Genomic DNA, 14,627 nt, shown 5'->3' on the forward strand with positions numbered 1-14,627 from the left:
GTCCAGCAGGATCCTATTTGAAGTATCTCCCAGTTCTACTCAGAAAGCTCCGAATCTAGTTTGCCAACTTGACTTTCCCTCATGTGCAATTACCTTCCATCATTACTGAAATCAGGCTAAAAGGGCTATTATCCTCCAACCTACTGCCACTTTTGAGAAGTGTGACTGCACCTGCCGTGCTGCAGTCGTCCTCAATGCAATGTTGCTGTATCTGCCACAGAGGTCCTCTAATTGTAAGTTCTGATTTATTTGCAAGAGTCCATTAGTTATATGAACAAAAGTTCAGGAAAAAAGTAAGACCGATCCAGACAAATATCTACCAGTGGGTTCTGGTAGTTCATGCTCTCTAGCTTAGCTAGAATTTGATCCGCTGACATTAAGGGACTGATGTACTATACTTGTTTGTAAACCATGGATGTGCAAACTTCATGTGGGTTTAATTTGTGATGCCACCTATGTGCTAACAGATCGTTTTGCAAAATGCCTATTCACTGTAGGTTTAAAAAATACCTAGTTAATGAACACTAACTAGGCAAGTTTAATTTTTGAAACGCCTATTGAATGACTGGAAACACAGGGATGGTCACCCACTGGGACAGCAGACCACTATCCCTGCATTTACTTTCCCAGATGGAAATAGATTGTTTTAAAGCAGCCTTTGACCATTTAGGAGACATGTTTTCTTTTAAAACATGTTTTCCTTAGACAAAGACAGAATTCGGTGAAGACAATGATGTACCAGAACACTGCCTGCTACTCCAGAAGGAGAAGCTGTCTCTGGATCAGTTACTTTAACCTAAGAGGTGAAAACGTCCGAAGGATTTGGGACTGCAACTGAAGTCACAAATCCTGGCACCGTTCTTTGCAAGTTGTAGAGGACATTCCCCCAGTTTACAATTCCGAAAAGGCCACAAAACCCCTTTTACGATTTGCAGAGACTTTTCTGACTCATAAAAGGGTCTTTGTACACTGTGATAGGGTGTTCTACCGTTTCAAAGCTTATATCACAAGCTTTAATACCAAAAAATTATTTTGTACAATAAGCCTTACATCTTAAATAATGTCTTCAAAATTGCAGTAAGAATGGACTATAATGGACAGCGCTGTTTTAACAAGATCAGATTAACAAGAATACGTTTATAAAAACTTTGTAGGGAAAATCCAGAGGTAAAAAGTGTCCTCTTGCAAATCATTCAGTACATCATCCATTTCATCAGATGTGATCAGTGTTTAATCTCATAAGCTAAAAACTGCTTTTGAACACATGCTGAATTGCTTTGAATTGGTATTTTACCAATTCAAAGCTGTAATACTGTGCCTGGAGTGGTGAAAGGCATTATTCATTTACAGCTGGGCAAGGATAGCACTGTGCTAATCTTATGGTTAGAGACTTTGCTGTATAAATGGCAAAAGACTGTCATTTTCTAGCTCGGCATCGTTAGCTGTGCAAATACTAAGTTTAAAAGTTTGCTAGAAAAACGGACGTTTGCGGTGAGAAAATCTAGAGTGTTGCTGGTGTTTTAGGGTGCTCTGTAATGGAGCTGCTCTCGACCTAATCTTGGGAACTACCTAGAGTTCGCTCTCTCTCTCCCTCTCTGTATATATATATATTTGGACTCTGATACTGTTCATATGTAGTACAAAGACATTGGGATATGCAAAAATAGAAAATAATGCAAAAGCCCAAATGTATGTATTAAAAGAAGAAATATTTCCAGGTGGTAGACTTCCACTTACCATTTTTTTTACCACAGTGAAGAAAACTTCTTCCCAAAAGCAGACACAGCTGTAAAGAACAAGAAAAACAATAGGTGAACAAACAAACGGGTGGCTCTAGTACTCCTGAATTTTCATTTTATATTTTGAAGGCGTGAATGTAGACTTGAATGAAAAAGATTAGCTTATTTTATCGGTCTTGCGTTTTTAACAAACTCAAAAAATGTTGGCATTCTATGATATCAACAAGCTGTTGTAGGAGCAAAGTAATAATTAGTGTCGCTTTGCCCTCTAAGAAGCAATAAATCTGACTGCAGGTCACACCCCTCCTCAACCTAACCCCTCTGGCAAATAGATTTGGCTGATCAGACAAACCACAGGATGAACTGAAGAGCACGTTGCTTACAACTAGCCTCAGCCTACCCAGGGACTCGTTGGCTGGCCAGGGCTTATCCTTAATTTCTGTGCAGTCCAATGCAAGCATCGTCCATAAAGCAAATATAGGTATCAAAGAATTTGAATGGTATGAAGTGATACTAATATAGAAACAACATTTTCCAGAAACAGAATTTCCCAGAAACAGAATTTTCCAGTGGCGCTTGAAAAATAGGCAGAATTACTACATGATAGGATGATGAAAAGCTGTGTTAGCCCCGTCAGGTTTTGAATCTGTGACTTGCAACTGTATGTGCAAGTACTTATTCCACTGCACTGAGCTACTAGCCGAGTAGTTGATACACCGGTCACCCAGGAGGGGTGACGGAGGGGGAATAAGGGGATATTGATGCTCTCTTCAATACTCTTTACTTCGAAACCTACAACTTTTCAAACGTTTGTCATCCAATCTACTTGTCTCTGCCTTTCGCCAATCTCACAAGTATGAAATCGCAATGCTTGCACATACTCACATGTGAATGCCGGCAGCTGGCATGAACCAGATCTTTTTTTGTCAACTTTTACTGAATTTTTACATAACAATTCCAAGTCAAATTTCAAGTGCAGATTTCTAGATCTTTCCTAGAGACCACCAGCTCCTGCACAATCACCAGATTTCTGACATTGTTAAAACAAAGAAACTTCAAGCATTCTCAGAGCTTTAAGCAACACAATGTTCATTCAATGTGAAACTTTCTCAGTTATCCACGGAGTCTCCTTATCGAGCTCATTTCATAGGTAAACCTCACTCGAGTGCAAATGCCTTTTGCGCCCCGATTCAGATCCGTGTGAAATTAGTGCCTATACTATATTCTTTCCCAGTGCAAGTCCTTTAAGTATTTTTGATGCTGTAAAAACAGGTAGGCGATGGATAAAATGAACACTTTTAACTGCACCTTAGTCTCCATTATGACATTGAAACTGAGAGTGAGGCAAAAAATCGCTTATGGTGAAACAATAAAGATTTGTAATCTTGTTAGTAACGTGGTAGACTGTAACAAGATGTTCAACACTTGTAGTAAGAGGATATGTAACACCTACCATCAGTTAGCTTTCCTGCTTGTTCGGCTGCTCCTCCTGGCAGGATTTTAGAGAGCATACTCTCACCTTCTGTGCCTGACTGTCCGGTTGTCGCGCCGCCTGGTGTGGCACCTCCAGCAGAAATTCCAATACCAGTTGGTTTCTGACCAATTTTAATTGCTGTAAGTGGAGCACATGAAAAATTTATTGTAAGCATTGGCAATGCCAATAGGTCTGCCTTTAAAAGAATGTTGTATGGTAACGTGAAGCATTACAAGTACATAGCGTACATATTTGTGCAGAACCAAATAACTGTAGGATAATATTGGTTCAGGTTAAAAGGATAGGTGACAGTTGTACTGTGAAGCCAGACCTAAAAATCCATGTAGGTTAATGACTGCTCTCCTCCCAATTGTGCTGCTGCCAGAGAAAGACAAACACGATAAATTCTCTAGTTATCTAATTACACGTTTACAGCATTACAATGTCATGTGTGTGCCTCTGAAAGTTCAAGCTCAGCCAGCTGGATAAATAATCAAAATGGTGGCAGCTGGTGGAGGGAAAACACTTTTTGTGGAAGTCAACAACATATGCTTAATCAAAACATGTGCTTCTGGCTCACAACGTGTGGGTGGAGCCACAGTCCTCTCTAGTGGTGTACAAATAATTGTCTGGCGACGCAATAATGAGGACATCCTTTATAATATACACAAAATGGATCAATAAGGAAGCACTGATGAAGCAATAATATGCTGTTCTTTCAAGGGAATATACGACACACAGGAATTACATAGAGGCCAACATGTTCATACACACTACACTACAGGTACACATGCCACACTGTGGAAAGGTCATTAAATTTAGCGGTGAGGATTTTACAAATAAATGAATGGAACAATAGAAAATTAAATTACAACATGGTTCATTCCATGTCTTGAATAGGCAAATGCGACCCACCAAGATTCATTGCACTTTCCTATTGCCTACTATTGATAAGAATGCTAAAGAGAAAGATGGAATGCCCAAAACCTCAAATTAAATCAGATATTTGTATTATCTGTTTTAACAACTTATCATAAAGTACAGGAACAACAGAACATGAACGGCTGTTGGTCTCAGTGCTCTTGTTTAAAGGCATCATTGCACCACAATTTGATACATAGATGCATTTTGTGCTAAAATGTAGAACAAAATGACAGATTTTGTATTTTGTATAATTAGGCGTACTTGTGTTGTACATGAAAGCAAATCATGCATACTTCACACATCCTTACTAAAAACCAAAGTATATGTTTGTGGTGTGTGTTTATGTATGTAGCCTGCTAGGTACATGCATAGTTGTTAACTATGGAAATGGAAACCTGTGGCAATTTTTTTTTAAGTATCTCAAGCATGGCCTTGTTCTCAAGGTATAGGTGTGGGTTTCTTCCAATATGGTGTATTGCTGACATTCCTGAGACTGGTGGGAGGATATTTAAACGCTGAAGAATGGGGAAGAGAAGACAAGGCTCCTTTCGAGATTCAATTAGGTCTTTTACAGAGTGTGCTCCTGATTAGTCTTCCTGAAGAACTGCCATTTTATAGTGTAATCTCTGTTGCACAAGATGAAAGTGACACCTTCAGTTAGGCCAGCCTCTTGTTTTTCCCCTGATCACTCTTTAACATGTCTGATGACATCAAAGTGCAGAAAGCTCATACCTTTTCTTACTCTCTTTTGGGTGGTCTAGGCTGGAAAAACCCCTGCTGAGCCCACAATTTATTTACAGCCCTAAAGACAATACATATTTACGTATGCAAATATCTAGACTGTAATGCTTAATGAAAATTAGCTCAATCTTCTGGAATACGCGGATGATATTGCTTTATACTCTACTGTAACCAGTGTCACAATTCTGGAACAGAAGAGAAGGCTGATGGCTTATGGGAAATATCTGCTTACAAGCTAAACCTTTCCAAACACAGATAATCCTGAACCATAGATCAGATATGCATGAATACAGAACTGGTCAAAATTAAAATCAGTAGTGAGGTTGATCAAATTATTCCTATCAACTATGAGACCCTTCTCAAACAATGTATTCTTAAAATGTGTAAAGAGCATCAGCTACCTCTTGGGTTGCTGCAGTTTAAAAATAAGTATTAACAATGCCAATAGGTCTGGTGTATAAATAAAAGTGTCCTTTCTATCACTGAAGGTTTAGGCTCTAAATAAGTCATCATGTATGCACTCTGCCACTCATCCTTGCACTCACTCATTCATTCATCCATCTACTAACTCATTCTAACATTCATCCGCTTACACACCCATACAAACTCAAAGACGTATGCAAGATAAATTGAAAAAAAAATAAAAGTAGAAAAAAGCCATGCTTCCGCCTCCATTATGGGCTTGACGTATGTATACAGCAGATAAAATGAAGCCAATTAGCACTGTCTGGAGAACTGTGGTATGCTCCGAAAACAAGGAGGGTAAGGAAAGAAATGAAAGAGGACCCATGAAGGAGAAAAGGAAAAGCTTAAAGAGATGACCACCTGCCCTAGCACTGAAACACTCATTTGTGGGTGGGTGTGGACTTGGCAAGAGACAAATGGCATCACTCACAGGGCAAGAGAGCCAAGGCTTAAGTGGGCTGACCCATTACTGCATGCAGTATGCTGTCATGATTGGAAGCAGAGTGTAAATAACACTCATGTAAGTCTGATATCAGACACAGAGTGACCCACAGCTCATCAATGTATAAATGTTTTTATGTTTTATTGACAATTTTACTACAAGTGCTTCACAGACAACTAAGCTTCTCATGCCTTCCAAAGTATTTTTAGACAGAATTATTCCAGTGTAGATCTTCTACCACTATGGTTTGTCAGAGGGGGTAATCAGCAAGAAAACTCTGCCTAAAAAGGCAATCTTTTGATATTTCATGTATCAAGACATATGACTGCAGACTTTAACCCCATGGGTGCGGGCGTCGGCCACTGCCGGACGCCCGCACTACCTCCCTGGTGCAGGTCATGACCATTGGCCGACACCAGGGAGAGGGTTAATAAATCCTCGGGTGTGTCGCACCCGAGGATTTATTTATTTATTTTTTTCTCCCCGGGAGACACAGAAGCTTTTTCCGTGTCTCGAAGGCGCGGTGACGTCACTTTGTTGATTTCCCCATTGGAGCAGGAAGCGGCCTTGCGGCCGTTTCCTGCTCCAATGGGGAAAACGGCCCCAAACGGCTTTCACCACGTTCGGGAAGGCCTCGTAAGAAAGGGGAGACTCTCCACTTTCTTACGAGGCCTTTATGAAAGTGTTTCTCGATCGGGGGCCAGGAAACACCACTAGACACCAGGGATTTCACTTGGGGGGGTCGGCCCCCTCAGAAAACGGGCCCCCCTAGGTATCTCTTTCGATCGCACCCCCCCCCCCCCCGGGGCAAAATGTTATTTAAAAAAAATTGTTTATAAAAAAAATAAAAATAAATGGAAAGGGGGTCGCCCGTGGGCAGGGCGACCCCCTGTGGGGGCAATATTTTTTTTTAGTAGTTGTAGGGTTTCCCTGGGGCCATTTTGGCCCCCAAGGAAACCATACAACTACTAAAAAAATATAGATCTATATATATATATATATCACTTTTGTCAATACATGTGTGGTTTCCCTGGGGGCTGCGATCGGCCCCCAGGAAAACCAGACCCACATATAAAAGTGATCTAATATATATATATATATATATATATATATATATATATATATATATATATATATATATATAATTTGCCACCAGTTGTCTTGCAGTTGCAGCTTGCGTCTTCAAAGCAATGCACATACATCAACTGACGCATTTCACCTGTAGCTTTTAGACAGCAATAAAAAAGTCAAGTAAGTATTGTGATTATGTTTCTGCTACAAAAGGATCAGACTTTTGTCTAGTGGCAGTTTTAGTGCCATAAAGAAGGCTTATATGCCTACTGCAAAGAGCAAATCTGTATTTTATGTCAATAGCTGAGTACATTAGTAAAGTCAGCCATTACCTGCGCTATAATACAAATGAAATGTATGTGCGGGGTGGGGGGCGGCTATGGAGAGATGAAGGGCACTTTTGCTGGGTGGTAATGAGGGAATCCGAGGAGGAGGGAGTGGGAGCACCAATAATAATTGTTGGACTTGCCGCAGGAGGTGCTAAAGACTGTGACGAATGGTATGTGACAAGGTGTTTTTTGAGTGTCTTGAAAAGAACGTGCTGATTGAGGGAAGAAGCGCAGGTAAGGTGGCCTCTACTGTTGCACGTATCTCACACACACCATCGATTTTGTGACTGTCTACGTAGGCTAGTGTTTTAGAGCAAAGGTTTAGCCCATAGCAGAGATGCCATCTTGATGGATGACTGCTGCCGTCACTCGGGTTATAGAGGACAGCTCTGACATAGGATCAAAGACTGAGACAACATCTGAGGGATAGGACAACGGCGCAGACTCTGGGAGTGATTTTTCAGTCGGGGGGAGTCCCATTTGATAACTCCTCTTCCAGTAAATTATGAGGGAGGTGATGAGGACAGTCCTGCTGTCCTTTCGCAAGCACAGTCTGTGCAACGGGGTAATAGTGGGTTATCCCAACCCAGAGAGCAGGTGAATGCGGCGGCAAGCAGAGAGAGAGAGTGCTCACTTGGGAGCTCTCCAATTTAGTTCAGCCCCAAATTCCACCGCCCAAATCGTATTGTGGAGACATCAAAATTATCTATCACAAAACAAACTGGTTTTGTAAGGCAGGCACCTGTGTTTTTGGTCCTGGGTTCGGAGGCCATATAGAGAAACATACTAAACCCAGACATTTCTGGAAACTAGACAATCGGGGGAGTCCACAGAGGTGTGACTTGTGTGGATTCCCCAAAGTTTTCTTACCAAGAATACCCTGCAAAGCTGAAATGTTGAATAAAAACTATATTTTTCTCGCATTTCTGTCACACAAACTACAGGAATATGCTGGGATCCACAAAATTCCTACCACCCAGTGATTCCTCACCTGTCCTAATGAAAACACTACCCCACTTGAGTGCCTATACCTAGTGCCTGCGTCAGGAATGGATCACCCCAGGGTCAACAGCTGCCTCACGTAAGGACCAACATTGACCGTTGTGTGATCTATTCCTGTCGCTGGCACCAGGCCTACCCACACAAGTGAGGTATCAATTTTATCGGGAGACTTGGGGGAACGCTGGGTGGAAGGAAATTTGTGGCTCCGCTAACATTTCAGAGCTTTCTGTCACTGAAATGTGAGGACATTTTGTTTTTTAAGCCAAATTTTGAGGTTTGCAAAGGATTCTGGGTAACAGAACCTGGTCAGAGCCCCACAAGTCACCCCATCTTGGATTCCCCTAGGTCTCTAGATTTAAAAAATGCACAGGTTTGGTAGGTTTCCCTAGGTGCCGGCTGAGCTAGAGGCCAAAATCTACAGGTAGGCACTTTGCAAAAAACACCTCTGGTTTCTGTCAAAAAATGGGATGTGTCCACGTTGTGTTTTGGGGCATTTCCTGTCGCGGGCGCTAGGCCTACCCACACAAGTGAGGTATCAATTTTATCGGGAGACTTGGGGGACCGCTGGGTGGAAGGAAATTTGTGGCTCCTCTCAGATTCCAGAACTTTCTGTCACCGAAATGTTAGGAAAATGTGTTTTTTTTAGCCAATGTTTGAGGTTTGCAAAGGATTCTGGGTAACAGAACCTGGTCAGAGCCCCTCAAGTCACCCCATCCTGGATTCCCCTAGGTGTCTAGTTTTAAAAAATGCACAGGTATGGTAGGCTTCCTGTAGGAAAGTACCATCTTGCCTGGCATGTTACCCCCATTTTTCACTGTATATATGTTGTTTTAGTTGTATGTGTCACTGGGACCCTGCCAGCCAGGGCCCCAGTGCTCATAAGTGTGCCTGTATGTGTTACCTGTGTTATGACTAACTGTCTCACTGAGGCTCTGCTAATCAGAACCTCAGTGGTTATGCTCTCTCATTTCTTTCAAATTGTCACTAACAGACTAGTGACCAATTTTACCAATTTACATTGGCATACTGGAACACCCTTATAATTCCCTAGTATATGGTACTGAGGTACCCAGGGTATTGGGGTTCCAGGAGATCCCTATGGGCTGCAGCATTTCTTTTGCCACCCATAGGGAGCTCTGACAATTCTTACACAGGCCTGCCACTGCAGCCTGAGTGAAATAACGTCCATGTTATTTCACAGCCATTTTACACTGCACTTAAGTAACTTATAAGTCACCTATATGTCTAACCTTTACCTGGTAAAGGTTGGGTGCTAAGTTACTTAGTGTGTGGGCACCCTGGCACTAGCCAAGGTGCCCCACATTGTTCAGGGCCAATTCCCCGTACTTTGTGAGTGCGGGGACACCATTACACGCGTGCACTACATATAGGTCACTACCTATGTGTAGCTTCACAATGGTAACTCCGAATATGGCCATGTAACATGTCTAAGATCATGGAATTGCCCCCTCTATGCCATCCTGGCATTGTTGGTGCAATCCCATGATCCCACGGGTCTCTAGCACAGACCCTGGCACTGCCAAACTGCCTTTCCCGGGGTTTCACTGCAGCTGCTGCTGCTGCCAACCCCTCAGCCAGGTTTCTGCCCTCCTGGGGTCCAGCCAGGCCTGGCCCAGGAAGGCAGAACAAAGGACTTCCTCAGAGATCCCTTTGGAAAATGGTGTTAGGGCTGGGGAGGAGTAGCCTCCCCCAGCCTCTGGAAATGCTTTCATGGGCACAGATGGTGCCCATTTCTGCATAATCCAGTCTACACCAGTTCAGGGACCCCTCAGCCCTGCTCTGGTGCGAAACTGGACAAAGGAAAGGGGAGTGACCACTCCCCTGACCTGCACCTCCCCTGGGAGGTGCCCAGAGCTCCTCCAGTGTGCTCCAGACCTCTGCCATCTAGGAAACAGAGGTGCTGCTGGCACACTGGACTGCTCTGAGTGGCCAGTGCCAGCAGGTGACGTCAGAGACTCCTTCTGATAGGCTCCTTCAGGTGTTGCTAGCCTATCTTCTCGCCTAAGTAGACAAACCCTCTTTTCTGGCTATTTAGGGTCTCTGCTTTGGGGAATTCCTTAGATAACGAATGCAAGAGCTCATCCGAGTTCCTCTGCATCTCTCTCTTCACCTTCTGCCAAGGAATCGACTGCTGACCGCGCTGGAAGCCTGCAAAACTGCAACAAAGTAGCAAAGACGACTACTGCAACTCTGTAACGCTGATCCTGCCGCCTTCTCGACTGCTTTCCTGGTGGTGCATGCTGTGGGGGTAGTCTGCCTCCTCTCTGCACTAGAAGCTCCGAAGAAATCTCCCGTGGGTCGACGGAATCGTCACCGTGCAACCGCAGGCACCAAAGAACTGCATCACCGGTACCCTGGGTCTCCTCTCAGCACGACGAGCGAGGTCCCTTGAATCCAGCAACTCTGTCCAAGTGACTCCCACAGTCCAGTGACTCTTCAGTCCAAGTTTGGTGGAGGTAAGTCCTTGCCTCCCCACGCCAGACTGCATTGCTGGGAACCGCGACTTTTGCAGCTACTCCGGCCTCCGTGCACTTCCGGCGGAAATCCTTTGTGCACAGTCCAGCCTGGGTCCACAGCACTCTAACCTGCATTGCACGACCTCCTAAGTTGTCCTCCGGCGGCGTGGGACTCCTTTGTGCAACTTCGGGTAAGCACCGTTTCACTCAACTTCATAGTGCCTGTTCCGGCACTTCTGTGGGTGCTGCCTGCTTCTGAGAGGGCTCCTTGTCTTGCTCGACGCTCCCTCTGTCCCCAGACGCAATTGGCGACATCCTGGTCCCTCCTGGGCCAAAGCAGCATCCAAAAACCCTAACCGCACGATTTGCAGCTAGCAAGGCTTGTTGGCAGTCTTTCTTCAGGAAAACACTTCTGCACGACTCTCCATGGCGTGGGGGATCCATCCTCCAAAGGGGAAGTCTCTAGCCCTTGTCGTTCCTGCAAGACCTTCAGCTTCTACTGTCCAGTAGCAGCTTCTTTGCATCCACAGCTGGCATTTCCTGGGCATCTGCCCATCTCCGACTTGCTTGTGACTTTTGGACTTGGTCCCCTTGTTCCACAGGTACCCTCGACTGGAAATCCATCGTTGGTGCATTGCTGGTTTGTGTCTTTCCTGCAGAATTCCCCTATCACGACTTCTATGTCCTTTGGGGAACTTTAATGCACTTTGCACTCACTTTTCAGGGTCTTGGGGTGGGCTATTTTTCTAACCCTAACTGTTTTCTTACAGTCCCAGCGACCCTCTACAAGGTCACATAGGTTTGGGGTCCATTCGTGGTTCGCATTCCACTTTTGGAGTATATGGTTTGTGTTGCCCCTATCCCTATGTGTCCCCATTGCATCCTATTGTAACTATACATTGTTTGCACTGTTTTCTAATACTATACTGCATATTTTTGGTATTGTGTACATATATCTTGTGTATATTTGCTATACTCATACTGAGGGTACTCACTGAGATACTTTTGGCATATTGTCATAAAAATAAAGTACCTTTATTTTTAGTATATCTGTGTATTGTTTTTTCTTATGATATTGTGAAATGACACTAGTGGTACTGTAGGAGCTTCACTCGTCTCCTAGTTCAGCCTAAGCTGCTCTGCTAAGCTACCATTATCTATCAGCCTAAGCTGCTAGACACCCTATACACTAATAAGGGATACCTGGGCCTGGTGCAAGGTGTAAGTACCCCTTGGTACTCACTACAATCCAGTCCAGCCTCCTACACTTCCCTAGCTGCCGGTTGAGCTAGAGGCCAAAATCTACAGCTAGACACTTTGCAAAAAACACGTCAGATTTCAATGTAAAAATGTGATGTGTCCATGTTGCGTTTCCTGTCGCAAGCATTAGGCCTACCCATGCAAGTGAGATACCATTTTTATCGGGAGACTTGGGGGAAAACAGAATAGCAAAACAAGTGTTATTGCCCCTTGTCTTTCTCTAAATTGTTTCCTTCCAAATTTAAGACAGTGTGTAAAAAAGATGTCTATTTGAGAAATGGCCTGTAATTCACATGCTAGTATTGGCACCCCGGAATTCAGAGATGTGCAAATAACCACTGCTTCTCAACACCTTATCTTATGCCCATTTTGGGAATACAAAGGTTTTCTTGATACCTATTTTTCACTCTTTATATTTCAGCAAATGAATTGCTGTATACCCGGTATACAGTAGAATGAAAACACATTTCAAGGTGCACCTCATTTATTGGCTCTGGGTACCTAGGGATCTTGATGAACCTACAAACCCTATATATCCTCGCAACCGGAAGAGTCCAGCACACAAAACGGTGTATTGCTTTAAAAAATCTGACATTGCAGGAAAACGTTACAGAGTAAAACGTTGAGAAAAATTGCTGTTTTTTTCAGCTCACTTTCAATATTGTTTTATTTCAGCTGTTATTTTCTGTAGGAAAACCTTGTAGGATCTACACAAATGACCCCTTGCTGAATTCAGAATTTTGTCTAATTTTCAGAAATGGTTAGCTGTCCGGGATCCAGCATTGGTTTCACACCCATTCCTGTCACTAACTGGAAGGAGGCTGAAAGCACCAAAAATAGTAAAAATGGGGTATGTCCCAGTAAAATGCCAAAATTGTGTTGAAAAATGTGGTTTTCTGATCCAAGTCTGCCCGTTCCTGAAAGGTGGGAAGATGGTGATTTTAGCACCAGAAACCCTTTGTTGATGCTATTTCCAGGGAAAAAACCACAAGCCTTCTTCGGCAACCCTTTTTTCCCATTTTTTTGAAAAAAACTAAATTTTCACTGTATTTTGGCTAATTTCTTGGTCTCCTCCAGGGGAAACCACAAACTCTGGGTACCATTAGAATCCCTAGGATGTTGGAAAAAAAGGACGCAAATTTGGCGTGGATAGCTTATGTGGACAAAAAGTTATGAAGGCCTAAGCGCGAACTACCCCAAATAGCCAAAAAAGAGCTCAGCACGGGGGGGGATAAGGCAGCAGCTAAGAGGTTAACATGGTGCAGTCACAACTGCCATTGAAAGTCTAATGGATTTAACAAAAGTGTTTCAAAATAATTAAATCAGTCCTACTGCATTTTAATAATAAACCAATCAGATTTATGGCATCTCAAATATCCTTTTCCAATGAACATATAAGGCCTTTATCCTTCATAATTGGCTTATTATAACCAAATCAGAGGTATTGTACTGAGGATACGCTTTACCATAAGGCATCCATTAAGTATATTGTAATACAATTACAAATATATTCAAAATTATATTTGTCAAAATAACATAAATTTCTTCCTACTAGTGTTCATAACGGATTACCATAAGGATAATCTTCTATCCCAACGGTTTATTCTAGTTGGTCACCAATATCAAAATTCTTGTTTACTAAGGAAATATGTGGGATTCCATATTACAAGATACCTGCCTAAATGCTTTAGCATAGTGTAATAACAACCCTCCCTTAAAACCTTATTGCCTTTAGCACATGCTTTTAAAAATGTAGTCTGTATTACTGGTTTTGACATAACTTTTCATAATAAAAAGATCAAACATATAGAATCGGGCATAACTTTTCCCAATGAACCTTTATGGCCGATTGCCTTTTCCACTGACTTGATGGCATAACTAACACAAGCATTCTGAGCTGTGCATAAGCCGGCACAACCATCTTGAATACAGTTACAAACTGCATACCAACACATGGCTGCAAGTAAGGTTATCCATGACAATTTGTTTTTGTAATCAAAATTCCGCAATGAGAATGCCTCAAACAAGGCTGCATCCTGGTTCCTTTATTATTATTTTTTGTATATTGCCAATCTGTCAGTCTCTTAAATCAGGCCTTGGTATTCCACCAAAGCTGGGATGCATGGGTGTATCACACCTGTCCTACGCCGATGATCTGGTGATATTGTCACAGACTCCAAAAGGGCTAGAATATGCACTAAATTGTCTAAATGCATTCAATTTAGAGACTGGATTAATAGCCAACCAGTCAAAAACCTAAATCATGACATTTGGAAAGAAAACCGAGCCCATATTGTGTGTCTTACGAGATGCCTTGATCGAAATAGTCAATCAATACAAATACTTTGGAGTTACATTTGACAGTGAGCTATAGTGGACTAATCATCTATTCACAAGTAAGCTTAAGCCAACTAAAATCACAAAATCTATTATAAGGTTTTCCAACTTGTTCGGAAGCAGAGCAATCAAATCTTCACGAAAAAGGACTAAACTTGAAACGTATGCCTTACTTACTATTTGCATCACCTGCGTTAAATAGTACGGTCATAGCCAGTTTTGATAAAACTTACATGGGGGTGTGTATGCAATCTTTTGTATCTTCGCATATCCACTCCCCACTGCGTCATCAAGCTAGAACTGAATTAAAAAACTCTTAATGTCACTTCATTACAGAAGCAGTTTGAATTATTTTTGTGATTGTGC

At 42.6% G+C, this 14,627-nt stretch overlaps 1 protein-coding gene across 1 annotated transcript in view; it reads right to left on the reverse strand.

Annotated features, from left to right (window-relative positions):
• The window catches only part of BSN (bassoon presynaptic cytomatrix protein), a 984,265-nt gene that overhangs the window by 19,386 nt on the left and 950,252 nt on the right, over positions 1-14,627 (reverse strand). The window contains exons 9-10 of the mRNA XM_069206880.1: positions 3,193-3,351; positions 1,738-1,786 (exon numbers count right to left, since the gene is read on the reverse strand). Of these exons, the coding sequence (XP_069062981.1) occupies positions 1,746-1,786; positions 3,193-3,351 (200 nt within the window). The 3' untranslated portion in view covers positions 1,738-1,745. The remainder of the gene's footprint in view (positions 1-1,737; positions 1,787-3,192; positions 3,352-14,627) is intronic.

Source organism: Pleurodeles waltl, chromosome 9, assembly GCF_031143425.1.
Source record: "Pleurodeles waltl isolate 20211129_DDA chromosome 9, aPleWal1.hap1.20221129, whole genome shotgun sequence".
Taxonomy (NCBI): Eukaryota; Metazoa; Chordata; class Amphibia; order Caudata; family Salamandridae; genus Pleurodeles; species Pleurodeles waltl.